A 17,099-nucleotide genomic window follows, 5' to 3' on the forward strand; every position below is an offset into this window, starting at 1 on the left:
TACAATACATATTTCATCTACTACAACAAAAATTGATAATCAACTGCACTTATTCCCTAGAGATATTTATTTGAATTGATTCAAAGTCCACGTGACTTTATCTTACTCGGAACACGTAAGAAATAATTGGCTCTTTCCTTCGATGTGAAACAGATTTTAACAGGCTTTGCGTAATCATCTCCCATTAATAACATCATCGTTGCGTAATATTTTCCAACAAATATATTCGCAGCTCCTAAACAAGAAGCATCGTTTGAAACAATTATTCGAAGAAGCAATCGCGGAAAAGAGACGATTCGAGGTTAAACAGAAGTGCGAGGAGGAGTTCGAAGACCGGGCTATCGAAGTATACCAAAGCGCCAAAGAGAGGATAAAACAGATGCACAAGAAAGTGATGTCGCAGCGAAAAGAGGACATCGAGAACAGAGCGCGGCTCATAAGTATTTAAATGAAATATCTATTTTGATTCGAATAATAAAATATGTTAAAAGTGGTTTAATTTGACAGGTGAGAGACATCGCGAGTTGATGCAGTCGTCGAAAGCGATAGAGGATGAAATACTCGAGAGGGCTCTAGCGGAGAAAGAAGCTCGTCGCATAGAACAAGAAGAAGCTCGAAGGGAACGCGAGATGAAGATGAGAAAGGAGCTGCGAGACTTCCGTAAAGAAACTGTGGAGAAAAAATCGAGAGAAGTTGAAGAAGAGAAGGATTGGAAGCTGTGGGAAATGGCGCTGAGATTCAAGAAGGCGGAGTCTGATAAACTAATGGATATCGAAGACAGAGAGCGAGAGTGGAACGACAAGATGGAATACAAAGATTCCCTCAGAAGGTCCATTGTACGTGTTTGCTGTTGATTCATTTTGTTAGAAAGTATTTGTTCTACTTGAAATATGCAAAAGTACTCGAACCGTTATCATTACGTTATCATTAATATTTAGATGGAAAGAGAGGCCCAGCTGAACGAGGAAAAATATTTCGAAGCGAAAGAAGCTGCATACATGAAAGAAATTATCGAGAAAGAAAACAAAAGAGTTCTCGATTACGCGGAGGAAGTTATCAATGAATCCACTGGAGTGAGACCGCTGTATCCCATTCTTAAAGCACTGAAGGTACTTCAATTATGCTGCATTCATTTATTTAATAGTAATTAATAGAGATTGGTGCACCTACCGTATGAATTTAAATTTCCCGCGAAAAATTGGTGTCGCCATCTAACGGTGCAGAGATCGAACTATTTTCGGAGTTTGGTCAACGCCTCTATCGGGAAAACGCTCAAGTTTGTCCTCGATAGTTCCCCTTTTCACTGCTAGATGGCGCCACTTTTTTTTACCGACATGTGGTAAACGCATTCATCATCGTCGATAAGAAGATTTATGAAGACCGCCGATAAAGAAGAACTAACTGTTAACTCGATGATACTCGATGTTATTCATTTGATTGTCTTTTATGAAACATGATTTAATTTTGTTTGCCTTTCAAATATTTAAACGCACTTTCTGTCGATCCGTTAAGCAAGAGAGATCGTTTAAAATAAATACCAGAAATTGTTATTCAATCAAAACTTTTACTTAGTCTACATTAAAATATAATATGGGTAAACTTTCCCCATAGACACGTCGATACATTACCATAGTGTGGTATATTGAGTGTAAAATGGCGCCATCTAGCATTGAAAAGAGGAACTATTGAGAACAACCTTGAGCGTTTTCACGAAAGAGGCGCTGACCAAACTCCTAAAATTAGTTCGACCTCTTCACCGCTAGATGGTGGCACCAATTTTCTGCGGGAAATTCAAATTCCTTTTTAATTAATTTAATTAAAGTTCATTAGGAGCATTTGTAGACACTGTCGAGTATTACATAAACCTTCCTCGAGAAAGGCTCTATAAGACAGTAAAAAACCGCATAAAAGTTCTCCAAGTGATCCTAGAGATTAGCTCAAATAGACAGACTCCTACTTGTGATTCAATTTTATACTATTTCTAATTCAATTAATATTTTTAATTCTAGGAATGCAAGAAGGAGATGAATCTCTTACCACTTCGGAAGAAGGAAGAAATAATAGACACCAAGCCTTCGACGAGACGAAGACGTCCTCGTGTTTGCACAAAGATTGTTCCAGAAGAGCAAATCTGTTATTTAAAGTAGAACAAACTAACAGAACACAAAAATAACATTTTATCTGTACATCTTGTACTTTTATATTTAACTTTACTCTCATTTGATACTCGTAATATTAACTCTTGTAATTTAAATATAAAATACATAAAACCACTACACACGTACAAAGTCTCTCTTAATTAAAACCATGTTTGTTATTAATATCCAAGCGTATACTAAATGAAATACATATTACGTATTATGTACTAAACGCATTTGTGAAATATTCTTTGTACTTATCGATGAATCGACTTCACGCGTGAAACTATCTTCCTCAATACTCTTTAACGAATAGATACTCCATTGTCAAATTGCAAATGGACAATGCTATTGCGATGTCTGACGCGTCCTAGGTTAAACATTTTTTTTGCTCGCCCTTTTGTCCGCGTATTTGCGAATTAAAAATTTACACACCGCGACGATCGCGCATTTTACAGGAGCCTCGTAATTCTTTTCTTTCTTTGAAATACCAGTCGGCTTGTAACAGGCTTGTAAACAATTGGAAATGTCGGAGAAAGGTGACGTTAAAGTTCCCAAAGAAAAGAAACCCCTACCTCTGCTGTTTACCTTTATAAACGCTGGACTTTCTGGGTATACAATCTCAACTATTTCAATGTATATTTGGGCCACGTTAATTAGCAATTAATCTTTATGTTAATATTTGTTCTGTACCCATCAGCATGGCTGCCACCTGCGTGGTCCACCCTATGGACGTGATAAAGAATAGAATTCAAGTCCAGAAGGAGAAGGCTTCCATCGGTTCAACGATCGCTTCCATATACAAGAGCGAAGGGTTGCTGAAATTTTATTCTGGCTTGAGCGCAGGTCTCGTACGACAAGCAACGTACACTACTGTACGGCTTGGTATTTATAATCAGCTGCAGGAACAGTGGAAGTGAGTAGTGACGTTCACAGCCCAAAGTTCATTCTATAAACTCTTTGTTAACCTTAATTAGGTATTTTTAATAGGCATAGATACACCGGGAAGCCCAACTTTGGCGTATTGTCGCTCATGGCAGGCACAGCAGGAGCTGTAGGGGCCTTTGTAGGCACTCCTGCTGAAGTTGCCCTTGTAAGGATGACTGCCGATGGGAGACTGCCAAAAGGTCTATAACATTTACAAAGAAAATTATTCCGAACTGCAAGTACTGAAAATACTGCTTCGTATTTGAAATTTACCTTTGTATTTATAGATCAAAGAAGAAATTACAAGAACGTGTTCCACGCGTTTGCAAGAATAGCCAAAGAAGAAGGTATCACCACCCTGTGGAGGGGGAGCGTGGCAACCATGGGAAGAGCTGTTGTTGTTAATGTGTCCCAGCTTGCAACTTACAGCCAAATGAAGTTTTTAATTACCCAAAAAAGTACTTTCTCACTTCTACTGTTACTTAATTTCTATGCTTCGATAATTACACGTTGGGTGATGCAATTGTTACAATTATAAAATGTGTGTTATTCTTCAGCACAGATGAAGGAGGGTGTCGCGTTACATTTTGCTGCGTCGATGTTGTCTGGATTCCTCACTACCTTCAATTCGATGCCTTTTGACGTGACGAAGACAAGGTAGAGTTGTACTATCACTCAAATCAATTATTAATAGCTGCGTTGAAAATTGCATGCAACAATTAATTAAACACTTCAAATCCTTTAACGATTATTTCCGATTGATTTTCAGGATACAAAACTTGAAAAGCACAGGCAAACCGCCTGGGATGATCTCGATGATGACGTCCATAGCGAAAACCGAAGGCATAGCTGCATTGTGGAAGGGTTTCTGGCCAACGTACTGCAGAATAGGCCCCCACACAGTTCTAACGCTTATAATCAACGAGCAAATTGTACACCTATACAGGCGGTACGCAGAATAATTGAAGCAATAAACAATATACACACACACGAATGTGATGCATGCGAGAGAAATTTGATATTCGAAAGAAATATTCCAGAGCACTGAGGAAGTAATGAACTAGGAAACTAAATAATTACTGTGCACAAAATTCTGTAAACTACGATCAATAAACATAGATTCTCGACGAATAGTTAGTACTTGGCTCGTACTCGGTAAGATTCGATATGTTCCCATTGCTCTTGAGAGGATTGTTAACGATAAAAATGCAGTACTTACACTGATTCAAGTAAGTACACATTGTTCTCGATTATTTTAAGAATGAAAAAAATAATAATAAATGACTCGTTACGAGCTACAGTAAAATTCTTTTTTACTGGACCAGACATTCATTCTGGGGGCGGTTTAAATAAATCAGTGTACAGTCGATGCATCTGTTCGACGCATATCATAGTGACGACAGCATTAGGCGCTGCCCTGGAAAAGGACGGCAAGAATCCTCGCCACAACGCTGATGTCCCTTCCTTCTGGGCTACGTTGACCAACATTCCCAGGATTCCTGGTGGCTTCGAGGGTAGGTTCCAGTTTTGTATTCTGTTGGAGATAAACAATCAAATAGAAACGTTTATAGTACATAGTATCTTTTCAACGTGCCTGGTTTTAGCTACATCCATGGGGAGCGACGTGGAGCACATCACCAGGCCAGATATCATCGCTGACAGAAATTGCAGAAACACTCCTTCTTCTATGTACTCTGTAATTATCAAAATTTGAGTTCGAATTACTGCTTTATGTACGTTAACTTAACCAATAACCTCAACTCTAGCCTCTACTAGTACTCTGCAATATTATCTTGGCTTTAACTCAACCAATAGCCTCAACTCCAGCCTCTGTTAGTGGCCATACTTTGCAGTATCATCTTGGTTTTGCTGTACGTGGCCAGCTGCGTTCCATTGACCAATGCTCCCCTCGTCATCGTTGGCATAGCTCCCCTCCACAGTCCACGCACACCCTCGGTCTTCCAAATGTCGAACAACCCCGAGATACCATTCCTATAATTCCATCTCTTCTCTAAAAATTCATCTTCTAATTAGATCTACCATTTCCCGCCTACTATTGCTATGCCGTGTAACAAAATCATTGAAAACAGCTCACCAGGTGGTAGATTCGAGTCAGCTATCATGCGAACCAAGACCAAGTCGGTAGGTGTCCCAACAAACGCGCCCACGATGCCAGAAATCATCCCAATGGCGACCATCGTGGGGTAATTCAAGGTTCCCAAGTTTTTCCTGCGTGTGTATCATTGTTAACTGCATCCATAAATCCATACAATCTATATCCATACACGGTCTATACTAAATTAAGTGAAGCATTGTTAATTTACTGGCTACGTTGATACATACGTACTGACTCAAATCGTACAACGTGGTGTACATCCCAAGTCTGGCGGTGCTGTAGGTCAACTGACGTAGCAAACCAGCAGTCCAGCCATCGTAGAATCCGCGTACCCCTTTATCACGCATAGTGGTCCTTATGGTTTCTTCCAGGGATGCTCTCAAGATTTGCATTCGCACTTTTGTCACGTCCATGGGGTGCGTTACAGTCTGTCCTACGGCTCTGTCAACGTGACACAAGGATTGTTTAATGTTTACTGTCGCAACTGCGACTAAGAAACTTGATTGTTTGATGATCTCTTACCCAGCCACTCCACCAATAATAAAATTAACGAAAGGGGGAACTGAAGGGTTTCGACTGGACAGCAGGGACATATTTCGGAGAATAATTAAAATATGTTTCTTTGGGTTTAACATTCAAATTTATCTAACCTCATCGTGTCTCTTCATTGTTTCAATTCTGAACGTAGTAGAATTTAAATATATTCGAACGCATTCATCCCGTTCCATTTGTGTTTCGTATTTGTTTACAACCATGTACGGGGTGTCTCTTAAGTTTACATTAAGCCTATAAAACGTACTGGTATTTTACAAGTATACAAAACAAATACTAGCTTGAGGTTACATTGTCTTTTACGTGTACAGACAGTGTATTAAGTATTCGTACAGGAACCATTTATTTGAAATGGGTTGGTGTACGAATACTTCTTACACGGAATTTATATGCATGGGTTCGTAGCCAAATTCTGGTAATCCGGGAGGAGTTTCGCGAAAAAGTCTGCAACGCTTGCTAAATTTGTTTCTGGCTTCCTTCTCGATCTACTCGCGAGGGTTTCGTGGAGTTTCGTTAGATTGTCATGTACCATAGCTAGGGTGGTCTTCATGCAGGGCGCTACGGCCACCATGAGACCACAATTCCTAATTTCGCTGTCGTGTAGTATTATATTGGATCCCTGCTTCGTGTTGGCATCGTACGTAATCTACAAATGAAACAGTTCAATCCAAAATTTAATCCAAGCATGATTATTGTATACAGCTTCAATTCTTCAACCTACGCCAGACTCTTCGAACAAATGTCTCAATTTCAACCACGAATAAACAGAGAATCTTGTGTTATACAATTGGGAAACTACTATTCCATATCTCTCCTTCGTTTCGTTCCACTTGGGGATTCTCTGCTGGAACACGAAGGATTTTCTTCCTTGAGTCTCTGCAACTATTGGAACGTCTGCGACGAACTGGTGCTTCTCAGGGCTAGGAAAGATTTGTAATTCTTACTTTGTAAGATTTTGTAATTGTATAGAGTAGAAAGACATACTTTTCTTTTACATTCACGAGTGCGAATATTATTTATTTACTTGTACGTCCCTCCTATGGCAGCTTTCATCCAGTCTACGTAACTCTGCGCGTGGGAATAATAAGGATAAACATTCAAAACCACGACAATTAGTTTTTCATCCCGCTTCTGCGTATGGCAGTAGAAGTCAACAGTCAAGTAGCCGAAGTATCCCTCTGTTTGCATTCCTTTGGCGAACTTGTTTGCCACTGGCTCGAATTTCGCCACATCCAAGGACGTCTGAGGCATCATGTAAACAGGCAGCGAACCGTTGTTTTCTATAATCGAAATCAGTGCGTTACAATTCAATATTTATTATATAAATTATAAAGTATAAGTATATAGAAAGTATTCGTACAACAACCAATTTAAAATAAAACTAATAAGAAAAATAAGAGGTTAACATTAAAAGTATGCAGAAATATTGGTTAATTAATTTTTTCCCTAAAACTTGTTAATAAAGTAAATATATCAAGTTTGATTTTGAATTGGTTCCTGTACGAATACTTATTACACCGACTGCATATGTGTACATACCCAAATGTATTTTATCAGCAGTTCCCAGCCACCTAACTTCCTCCTTAGTCGTTTTCTCAGGAACAAAGAAGCATACCGTAATGATATTGGACTGCTTCTCCTCGGGAACTGCTTGGAGCAGACAACCAAACTTCTGCACATGACCATAGAACTCATTCCAACAAGTATAAACCTTTGAGAGCTGAGTTAGGCTGTACACAACTCTAGGTAGGTGTTCCCTTAATTTCTCAAGGAACTCCTCCCTCAAACTGAAGTGTACCATCCATCCATTGCCAGCTTTCTCCCTCTCCCTTCTCAATATCGGCATAAATGGAACGCTGATATGATTAATCAGAAACAGTCCGCAGTGCTTGCTCTTGGATCCAAAGTTCAATCTCAATAGCCACACACAAACTTCCGTATGAAGTACTATCAACTGTGCCAAAGTCTCGCAAAGGGTCTCATAATCGTGTATATTCTTAGCATGAGGCGGCTGCAGGAGCCCAAGATTCTCAATCATCTCGGACATCTGGGACATGTTGAGAAATCTGCGCTGCAGCTCCATGCCAGGACTCAACAAGGCTACGTCGAGGTTCCCAGCCAATCTCATGTCGCATTCGTCGATGATCCAAGGTAGAAAATAGGCAGGTTTATCGGTGATCTTCCTTCTGATCTCCTTGAGGGACTCTTCGGAGCAATGCAATATTCTCGAGAGATTCATGCTGCATCCACGGAAGGTCTCCGCTTGAGAGAGAGCTACGAAGGTGATACGTTTAGCTACATCCGTCCCTGGGAACATGGACTCGATAAAATCGCTGTACATGGTTAATAGATCCCTGGTAGGCTTCACAGGGAGGATGTAGATCACCTCAGCTTTGGGATTGCAGACGAAGCAGATCCTCAAGCTCGTGGTGTTCTCCAGGAACGCGAGGGTCTTTGAGGTGAAGGTTCTCCTCATCTCCAAAGGGTAACCAATGGAAGGTAATTGCAGAACCACGTGGGGCTCTTGGATTATTGAACTGAAGTCTTTGCTTAGCTTCAGCGAAAGCTCTCGAGTAGCTTGCATGGACGTCAGCATGTGCGTTAAGTAACGCTTGTGGATTTCTCTCTTCTTCTTCAGGGTGATCCAGGACAACCACAGGAGGCTGGCTGCTATGTAGAGGCGATCTGAATCTAGTTTTCTTTTGCGCAACTATGGACAGAGCAGTTTTTAGTAAGATGTAAGAAGTATTCTCATGGGATAAATCTCAGAAAATACATTGATTCATTGTTTATGTATGTAAGATGATTGTTTGTATAAATATGAACGGTATTGCTGATACCAAACGATTGTAAAAGGTATCATTGAAATATTCTTACAGCGATTAGTTATTTATAAATATAAATACTATCACCTATAATTAATATATTATTTAAGTATTTTAATCGAAGAAGAGACATTCTCTCATGATTTATGTATGTGGAATGATTATTTGTATGAATATAAATAGTACTGCTGATAGTAACTCATCGTGAAAGTTATTACTTACCCAATACCCACGCCAAAAGGCTTGTATCAACCTAGCAGCCACATCCTTTCCATGTTCTGCGTGCAACTGCATCTTCCAACTTGTCAGCCACGAAGCGTTCGCGGCGTGTGCTAACAATGGAATCAAGTCTTCTTTTAGCAATAAAAAGTTTGCTCCATTCTCTCGAATCTCTGACATGAAATTCAAGGTTGCGTGGGGATTTAAATGTATTACCGGTACGAGACGCTTTTTTAGAATCTTTTCTATTTGAGGGCAAAGCACCGAATGCCATTTGGATGAATACTGATTTCCATGGATATCTAAGAACTTCAACCACGTGTTGCAAGTCTTAAATTTTCCTTCGATAAGTTTCAGATTGCTTAACTTGGACGTTAAGTTTTCAAGAGGAAAACTGTGTTTTTGCTTGAGAATTTCGGTGAAATCGTTGACTTTGGATGAGTTTGGTTGTTCAATGGTTGTTCCAGTAGCCCTCGTTCTAGGAAAAATTATTTTAGAATTATTATGGTGTCATTTGTCTTAGGTCTGAGAATGATAAAAGGAATAAGCCTTCGGTACTTACAGTTTACTTGGATTTTTTGGTAAGGAAAACACTTTCCTACGAAGGCAAATCATGTCTTGCTTAAATTTCAAATCGGTCTCACTGAACTCTGATTTCGAAGCGTCTTTTGACTCGAGCAGAATATTTCTAGTGTTCTCTAGGCTCCATTTTGGAACGTTTTGCCAAGTGCAACGGCAGAATATTTCCTCCTCGGTTTCATCCGATACAACGCAACAGGTGGACATACTAAATGCTTTTCTTATTTCTCGAAAATTTAGGTGGCTCGGTGGTTGCATGCGAGCCTTTGCAGCCACTACCAAATCAATCTTTAAATGTAAAAGATGTTCTTCGAATGACTGTTCCATTTTCATGAGTTCTTTCAGCAAGTGCTCGTACAAGATTCTTGTGTCTTCCAGAGTCTCGGATTCGTTTCTATACGCAGGTCAGGTTATTATGGACAATACCAAGTCACTGACAGAAGCTAAAAAACTAACCTAGTGTGTTTAAGAGCTTCCCTCTTTTGGCCACCAAGAAATTTCCTGATTGCAGAAATTTTTCGCTGAATCTCCACAAGGGAGTCCTTGACCATTTCTACGTATTGAAAATACGGTTCATCGGTTTTAATCATTTTGGAATGATCCATCATTTTGGCTACACCATCAACTATTTATTCGGCGATGCCAGATTTTGTTCCTAGTTGCCGATAGATGGCATTTTTTTTTTTTTTTTTATCTATAATGTGGAGAAATGCATTTACGCACACCCCCTCGACGGAGGGGGTAGTGTGGGACTCGCCCCTCAGATTGAGGGGAATACCCACTAAAACTCCACGGCTAAAAAAAGAAGTCAGTTTACACGTATGGCGAGAACAGAAGCGAAGTAAGAGGAAAGGGAGGAAGAGGAGGCACAAATATTATAATCGTCGTTAATAAATCGATTGTTTCTTTAAAAAATTAACATTAATGAAAGATCATATTCATGCACTACCCCAGAACTACCCAAGGGCAGAGTGTAATTCTGATAAGCAAGTTACGAAATGTAACACATGGGTAGATAATAAGTTCACGTATAAAAACGCGAACTCGGTAAAAACGCTGAAGGGGAAACTCGCGATCCGATAGGATGTCGTGTGCAACCAATAGGAAATCCTCCAATGAGAAGCGACAGTTGAGCGCGATAGTCGCCACCACATTCCGGATGTGTGAAAGGAGAATGGTTCGATCTCGAAGAAGGGAAAGGAACTGGACCAATCAGAATAAGGGGCGGAGCACAGCTAGGTTCCAATGGACCAAAGGGAGAGAACGAGGGCATGACTGTATGAGATATGAATAGGTGACGGGCGGTGGGATACAATTATACAGGATGTCCCAAAAATGTTGGAGGTCCTTGAAAGGGGTGGTTCGGGGGGTGATTTGAAACAAGTTTTCACAAGTATCAAGCACGTCCGCGCCGTCCTTCGCAAACATGCGACTCTTACAAACATAACGTACTTACCTTTGTCTCGAAGATCGGCGTTGATTTCTTCTCCATCCACGGTTGCACGTTGATCTCTCCACGTGTTAATCGCTCTCCGGGTCGAATCATGATATCTCGTCCAGGCATGATTGCTCGCAGTTCCTGATAGTCCGTTACAAGACAACGTGGTACTCTTGACGCAAATCACCCTACATACGCACATAATTTTAGTTCTAAAAGCTGAACAACAAGTAGCTACATAACCTAAGTAATTCTTGAGTATTTACCTGAGCGGTGTTTGCATCTTGAGTTAACCCCTTCATTGACGAAGCGATGCGTAGTTCATCCGCATGTACAAATGTTCAACGAACGGAATCTCATTATCGTTAATTTTATAATACTCGTCACGAATCAACTGTTTGCTGTGAACATGGCCGTTGTCACGTTGTACTGGTCGCGAATTCGTAACGTAACGAACAGTAACGAACGGTGTGTCCCCCACCACCGGTACTAGACATTCGAAGCACGTCGGAGCATGCGCGTGAAGAACGACCGTTAGCAGTACCGTATCCATGGCAACAGGAGAGGTGCTATGGCTATTGTAGTTACGAGCGCGAAATTATGAATACATTTGTCATTATTTATATACTGTCTATACTTGTATATTGTCTCTATACGTTGTCCTATATTTATCTTTAAATCATGAATATATTTGTAAAATTCTGCAGGGGTAAGGTACTTTTTTTCTAGTCGTGCGTATACTTCATTGCCTGTCTAGTAACAGCAGTAGTAACTATTATCGCTACGAACTTGGGTGCACTGAGACATTGTTTACAGCACTGGGATTTATTCTCGAGTATTAATTAACACACGTATTGCTTAACCAGAAAGCAATTTTAATGTTTATGCTATTCACTTTACTGTAAATATTCGTTATTAAATATTAATTCGAATTGATAGCCATCTAGCGGTGTGAAGGTGGAACTATTTTACAGAGTTTGGTCAGCGCCTCGGAAGAAAAGGAACTATCGAGGACAAACTTGAGCGTTTTCCCGATAGAGGCGCTGACTTAAACTCCCATATAGTTATCACTAGTAGTAAGTTCCTATATTGTATAAGATTTGTATCACTTGACCAGGGCATATGGACCTGAATTGAGAAAAATAGTTGATGGCGACATTAATTTTCCGCGGGAAATTTAAATTCATTTATAATTAATTTAATCAAAGTTCATTGTAAAAAGAGTAAAAACCACATAAAAATTCGTCAAGTTATTCTAAAGATTAGCCCGAACAGACAGACGCCTACCAGAGACTTTATTTTATACTACATAGAGATAGAGATTGGAATAAACAAAGGAGAATCCACTGGATAGGGTTAAAATAATTCATTTATTAATGTTTCCTGTCGCAATCGGTCTGAAAAAAAAAAATGCTGGCGTATCGTTTCTTAAACGTAACAAGTTATAATCTGTAATAATTATTCTACTTCGTTTTCCATTGATAATTAAAAAAACGATGCAATATCGTCTCAGCTACCCCACTTTCCGGTTCTCACAATAATTCTGGAACATCCTGCATACGTAGATTCCGTTGTTTCTTGTAAAATGATTTATTTAGACAAGAGTTTAATACATCGAAACAAATGTTGCACAACCGTGTAAAAGGCACATGATGCGTTCGTTTCCACAGTACAATAGTACCATGACGATTCATGTATAACAAGGTGGTGTATAGCATATATATATATATATAAAAGGAAAAGTCTTCGCACCGTTAGTCACTTGTCTCGATAAAGTGGAAGACGTTAACGACACAATTTTACATATTTAATTCGCCCTAAGAATCCAGCTGCTGCTCCAGATGATACTTTGTTTCGCAGAGCTTCTGCAATCTCGATATGCCCTTCTCTCGATTATCACCGTACCTCACTTCCCAAGCGTCGAACAGCATGTTGTAATACCTTGGAACGTCGAAATACTGCAGGTATTCGTAGCTATCGATCGTAGGGAATATTTGCTCGAACTTGTCGAGCTGCGTTAGCTCGTCCTCGTACATAATCAAGTGTCTAACATCGTCGGGAGTGAGATCCTTAATTATATCGTCCAGATAATCTTCTCTGTTTTTTACATTAGCGTACAAGGATTGCTTGTGTCGTTCCTGGTAACTGAGATCGGCCCTGTGCAGCCTAAAGTCCTGACACACGACGTCCAATTGGTACTTTCTCGCCAGCTTCTCCTCTTCTTCGGTGGAAAGAGTATGCGGCAGTTGATATCCAGCTATGTTAAATACGTTCTTAATTAGTGGCCCTTTCACAGCGATGTCCAGGGGCGAGGACGACTGCAACGATGGCGAGATGTTTACCTCTAGCAACCAAGGCTTCAGATTCTCATCTAGGAGAATATCCACTCCAAACAGCTCGTAGCAACAGTACCTCGACGATATGTTTGTCCTTGATAGAGTATTTATGGACGATTCCCCTGCGATCATCGTCTTAACCACTATGTCCTTCATGGACGCCCACAGTTTAGATACGTTCACGTGTTCCCTCTCGAGGTACGACCACAACGTTTTCAAGGTCCACTTGTGGCCTGAACAGGAGTCCACGCAGTCATTGCTGGTATACGTGGCACTGGTTTTGTTGATGCTGTAATTAGTCAGGTGCATAAAACGGTCGCTGAGGTAGTTTATGTCGTCTGTGTACTTGACAGAGGCGAATCGAACGAGCCCATCAGGGTATATGTATATCCTCAAGGGATTGAAGCTCGTAACGAGGACGTAGAGACGCAGGTCGAACTTTGCCCCGCTGATGAGTTTTGGTTTGGACAGGTACTGTTGGACGACCACAGCACGTTTCTTTGGTATTTGCGACCAGCGGTGCACCACCTTGATCCCAGTTCCCCTAGCAGACGCTGGTGGCTTTATGATCCATTTCTCCTTGTTGCCAGACTTCTCCCAGACCTGCCTGAAGCAACGAAGGTCCTGAGGTAGTATGTAAGTCCTTGGAACGAAACCAAACTCGATTTTCCCGTGCTTCGCCATCATTCTGCTGAGATTGCGCCAGAGGCGGTCCTTCCTGCCTATTTGGAAGGTTCCAGGGAAATGGTTCACCTTTTGCGACTCCTTCAGGGTCTTGAAGCAGGCAGACTTCATGTGCTTGCCCCAAGTGCCGCACCACTCCTGTGACTTTTTCATCAGACGAAAGCCTGAGTTCACCAGGGTGCGTCGCACGATTAAGGGAGTGATAGTGCTCAGACGCCACTTCATGTGTCTGGTTACTTCGTAGGGCACTATGGGGCCCTTGACGTCGAAGGATTGGAAGGAGATGTAGGGCCCCACGTTGGGGAAAAGGCTCCTCCTGAAGGGCATCGACCCTTTCTCATCGTCCAAGTCGGTTAGCTGATCGATGGTTAAGTAATTGCGGTCGATGTCGATGTAGGGCAGTATTTCCTCCACATCGGGCTCGTACTGGCCCTCGATGTCACCTCCATCGATGCTGCTCGCGATGCTCGCGATCTCGCGATGGTTGTACGCTATTACGTCCATCTCGAACAATCTGTAACATCTGGGGCACAACGTGTATATTAGTTTCACGTGTTTGGGCATTCTCAAGATTTCGTTGGTGTTTTATTGTAGTTGGAGAAGTATCATTGGTAGGTTTTGCTGTGGCTACAGAAAATATTGCTATGTTTTATCTACTTTCCAGTGGACTAGTGGCATTTCCAATGGGGATGCCAAAGAATTACAGAGGCAGGTATGGAAACAAAGTAGTGGAGAATCATTTATCTGATCTTATTTGTGAACAATCTTCATCCATGCAATGTTGTGCTGGCTGTTGGTAAAACATTCAAGGAAGTAAGGATATGATAGAGATGGAAATATCTTCAGGAGATGCTCCGAGAAAGTATTCAAAATCCAAATATAGTAAGGAGACACTTACTGCACCTAAAAAGAAATTGAAATGAAATACTAACGGCTCTTGTGATACAAATAACAAGTAAACATCAAGGAATCGACGACCAAGGGGAGATTGAATACTTACTCGAGATCCACGGTCAAGAAAAAGGATAGGAAGTCAGCCAGGGATACAAGAGAATTGCCAGAATTGATTTACGAAGATCCGGTTAAAATGTTTGAAATTGGGGATTACCTACGGATAAGGAACGAAACATTAGTTACATATTAGTTATAGTAGATACTGTGGAGATTCTTATTGATAAAATTAAGGAAGAATTAGTTGGAAGACAAGTATTTTACTGTTTGATTCATCGAAATAAAATGTAAAATTTGATGCAATTAACTTTCCTAGGATCCAAGGACAAAGCCATTTTTTTTTCCAGGAAAGGAATAATGCAAGTGTTTATGGATAAATGAAGAAAAATCATGAAATTAAAATTAATATCATTAAAAACTCATGAAAGATGACATAAGGAGTCTATAAAAATTAAATTGAAATATTTTTCAGTTGTCGAAAGTGAAGATTAAAAGGTACAAAGAATAAACTATCGATGATTCTAGCATACCATTAGAAGCATTCGGTAAAATATGTATGGATCGTCCTATAACCTCAAAAGAGAATGTATATATCACCTGGTCGCATTAATTTCTTTTTGCTGCAAAACATCTCCAGAAAGTCACTAGTATCGTTTCTCTCTCTTCTCAACGAGCATCTTCTTGCTTTACGATGTAATTAAACCAATTAAAATATTTGAACTTTGGTAACTATTCGAACAAAAGTAATTTAGATTAACCTATCGCTAATAAATGACCTCTATAGGTAAAAAATTATGATGTTCCGATCAATGTTAATTAAAATATAGGATGTCGATGAAGGATTTTTATTTTTTCAAGTATCTCGATATCAACAATAAAAGTCTGCGTTGACTTTTTAATTAGCGTTGTTCGAAAGAATATAAATATGGATTGTAATGGGAGTTATGATCTTTGGATAATAGTTTTATCGTGGTAGCGATAGGAAGAATAGGAAACGAAACTTGAGGAATGATTTTTTTTTATTAAACATATGCTCAGAATTTAGCTTTAGGTATATAATGTTTTCCAAATAATTTTCGAGCAACAAATGATATTAATTTTTTAGGGACTATTCAAACTAAAGGCATTTGTAAAGTGACCTGAGCATAGAGGCAACCAAATAAACAAAATTTGAACATTTCTCGATATAATTTACATAATTAAATTACGTAACGTTGGAGTGTAAAATAATTCATGCAGGTGCAAATACAGAAATGTTTACAGGCTATTTACTTAAATTACCGTAAATATTCGTTATTAAAGTTTAATTCGAATCGCTAGCCATCTAGCGGTGCGAAGGTGGAAAACTATTTTACGTAGTTTGATCAGCGCCTCTATCGCGAAAACGTTCAAGTTTGTTCTTGATGGTTTCTTTATTCACTGCCAGATGACACCATTTTACACTCTATTGCAGGGATTCTACATAAAAGAATAACGAACACGAACATAAAACCGAACTTTATCGACAAGATGATTTATTTGAACAAAAACAATAAATTAAGATTAACAATTTGAATTCAAGGAGCTGATTAAAAATACGTCTGAACTGAACAATGGTGGTTGTTAAGGGAATGTTAAAAATAATTGCTACTAACTGAAAAATGAGCTATAAAAGATAAACATGCGCGATAAAAGAAAACGCAATTAAAATCTGCCGTGCTCAAACCCAATTACAAACAATTAAATGTGAAGTAAAGTACATGTAAAAAATCGATAAATAACCCTACACTATATACCACCTTATGGTAAAAATGGCGCCATCTAGCAGGGAAAAAGAGAATTATTGAGGAGAAACTTGAGCGTTTTCCCGATAGAGGCGCTGATCGAACTCCGAAGATACTTCGGTCTATTCACCGCGAGATGGCGGCACTAATTTCCCGCGGGAAATTCAAATTCATTTATAATTAATTTAATCAAAGTTCATTATAAATGCATAAAAACCACGTAAAAATTCGTCAAGTTGAAGATTAGCCCGAATAAATAAACAGACGCCTACCAAGGACTGTTTTACACTGTGCAAAGATATCGATGAAAATGAATGATGAAACCAGGAATGAAATGTATCTTACAAAAAAATTGAAGAGACGGAGATCGGAATAAATAAACGAGAATTCACTGGATGGGGTTTGAATAATTCATAGGAAATATAAACGAGAATGAATAATAAATGAATAATGTAATGAATAATGTAAGGAATAATGAAATGAATAATAAAATGAATAAAGTAATGAATAATGTAATGAATAATAAAATGAATAATGTAATGAATAATGTAATGAATAATGTAATGAATAA

The 17,099-nt window shown here is 39.5% G+C and overlaps 5 protein-coding genes and 1 long non-coding RNA gene across 14 annotated transcripts in view; 2 read left to right on the forward strand and 4 right to left on the reverse strand.

Moving 5' to 3' along the window:
- LOC128897042 (axoneme-associated protein mst101(2)-like) overlaps positions 1-2,276 on the forward strand; it is a 5,491-nt gene extending 3,215 nt beyond the window's left edge. Inside the window, exons 6-9 of the mRNA XM_054160689.1 lie at positions 233-440; positions 508-836; positions 939-1,109; positions 2,010-2,276. Of these exons, the coding sequence (XP_054016664.1) occupies positions 233-440; positions 508-836; positions 939-1,109; positions 2,010-2,147 (846 nt within the window). The 3' untranslated portion in view covers positions 2,148-2,276. The remainder of the gene's footprint in view (positions 1-232; positions 441-507; positions 837-938; positions 1,110-2,009) is intronic.
- A 788-nt stretch (positions 2,277-3,064) lies between these two features.
- LOC128897045 (uncharacterized) lies at positions 3,065-3,977 on the reverse strand. Its single transcript, XR_008462195.1, has 3 exons — positions 3,573-3,977; positions 3,339-3,487; positions 3,065-3,267 (listed from the first exon to the last, which is right to left on the reverse strand). It is a non-coding gene; the product is annotated as an uncharacterized LOC128897045 (long non-coding RNA).
- Positions 3,481-4,028, forward strand: LOC128897044 (mitochondrial 2-oxoglutarate/malate carrier protein-like). Its single transcript, XM_054160692.1, has 2 exons — positions 3,481-3,722; positions 3,835-4,028. The coding sequence occupies exons 1-2, from the start codon at positions 3,628-3,630 to the stop codon at positions 4,025-4,027; spliced, it is 288 nt and encodes a 95-aa protein (XP_054016667.1). The 5' UTR covers positions 3,481-3,627; the 3' UTR covers position 4,028.
- A 56-nt stretch (positions 4,029-4,084) lies between these two features.
- On the reverse strand, positions 4,085-6,379 carry LOC128897043 (mitochondrial 2-oxoglutarate/malate carrier protein-like). Its single transcript, XM_054160691.1, has 6 exons — positions 6,263-6,379; positions 5,413-5,622; positions 5,161-5,294; positions 4,912-5,076; positions 4,660-4,759; positions 4,085-4,599 (listed from the first exon to the last, which is right to left on the reverse strand). Exons 2-6 carry the CDS (start codon positions 5,592-5,594, stop codon positions 4,395-4,397), a joined length of 786 nt encoding a protein of 261 aa, XP_054016666.1. The 5' UTR covers positions 5,595-5,622; positions 6,263-6,379; the 3' UTR covers positions 4,085-4,394.
- On the reverse strand, positions 6,107-10,869 carry LOC128897041 (IQ motif-containing protein H-like). 4 transcript variants are annotated; one of them, XM_054160685.1, is made up of 8 exons: positions 10,809-10,869; positions 9,813-10,151; positions 9,340-9,750; positions 8,781-9,255; positions 7,273-8,443; positions 6,758-7,013; positions 6,455-6,653; positions 6,107-6,379 (listed from the first exon to the last, which is right to left on the reverse strand). In XM_054160685.1, the coding sequence occupies exons 2-8, from the start codon at positions 9,962-9,964 to the stop codon at positions 6,119-6,121; spliced, it is 2,925 nt and encodes a 974-aa protein (XP_054016660.1). In that variant the 5' UTR covers positions 9,965-10,151; positions 10,809-10,869; the 3' UTR covers positions 6,107-6,118. The 4 variants fall into 4 exon arrangements, with proteins under 4 accessions (XP_054016660.1, XP_054016663.1, XP_054016661.1 ...); XM_054160688.1 differs by lacking the exon at positions 6,107-6,379 and having other exon boundaries at positions 6,455-6,574; positions 6,718-7,013; XM_054160686.1 differs by lacking the exon at positions 6,107-6,379 and having other exon boundaries at positions 6,455-6,577; positions 6,718-7,013.
- A 1,276-nt stretch (positions 10,870-12,145) lies between these two features.
- LOC128896678 (tubulin monoglutamylase TTLL4-like) overlaps positions 12,146-17,099 on the reverse strand; it is a 10,268-nt gene continuing 5,314 nt past the window's right edge. The window contains exons 1-3 of one of the 6 annotated variants that reach the window (XM_054160038.1): positions 15,363-15,732; positions 14,815-14,922; positions 12,146-14,337 (exon numbers count right to left, since the gene is read on the reverse strand). In XM_054160038.1, coding sequence (XP_054016013.1) covers positions 12,612-14,318 — 1,707 coding nt within the window. In that variant the 5' untranslated portion in view covers positions 14,319-14,337; positions 14,815-14,922; positions 15,363-15,732 and the 3' untranslated portion in view covers positions 12,146-12,611. Of the gene's footprint in view, positions 14,338-14,359; positions 14,718-14,814; positions 14,923-15,295; positions 15,812-17,099 lie in introns of those variants that run through there. The other 5 variants (XM_054160039.1, XR_008462066.1, XM_054160037.1 and 2 more) reach the window with 5 other exon arrangements.

Source organism: Hylaeus anthracinus, unplaced genomic scaffold (genome assembly GCF_026225885.1).
Source record: "Hylaeus anthracinus isolate JK02 unplaced genomic scaffold, UHH_iyHylAnth1.0_haploid 11978, whole genome shotgun sequence".
NCBI classification, from domain to species: domain Eukaryota; kingdom Metazoa; phylum Arthropoda; class Insecta; order Hymenoptera; family Colletidae; genus Hylaeus; species Hylaeus anthracinus.

Coding starts and splice junctions, on each gene's coding strand:
- LOC128897044 (XM_054160692.1), top strand. CDS start 3,628: ATGAAGGAGGGTGTCGCGTTACATTTTGCTGCGTCGATGTTGTCTGGA. Junction 3,723..3,834: donor TTTGACGTGACGAAGACAAG/GTAGAGTTGTAC, acceptor ATTGATTTTCAG/GATACAAAACTTGAAAAGCA.
- LOC128897041 (XM_054160685.1), bottom strand. CDS start 9,964: ATGATGGATCATTCCAAAATGATTAAAACCGATGAACCGTATTTTCAA. Junction 9,256..9,339: donor CCAAAAAATCCAAGTAAACT/GTAAGTACCGAA, acceptor AATTTTTCCTAG/AACGAGGGCTACTGGAACAA. Junction 8,444..8,780: donor CCTTTTGGCGTGGGTATTGG/GTAAGTAATAAC, acceptor CTCTGTCCATAG/TTGCGCAAAAGAAAACTAGA.
- LOC128897043 (XM_054160691.1), bottom strand. CDS start 5,594: ATGGACGTGACAAAAGTGCGAATGCAAATCTTGAGAGCATCCCTGGAA. Junction 5,295..5,412: donor ACGTTGTACGATTTGAGTCA/GTACGTATGTAT, acceptor ATACACACGCAG/GAAAAACTTGGGAACCTTGA. Junction 4,760..4,911: donor AACCAAGATGATACTGCAAA/GTATGGCCACTA, acceptor TGATAATTACAG/AGTACATAGAAGAAGGAGTG.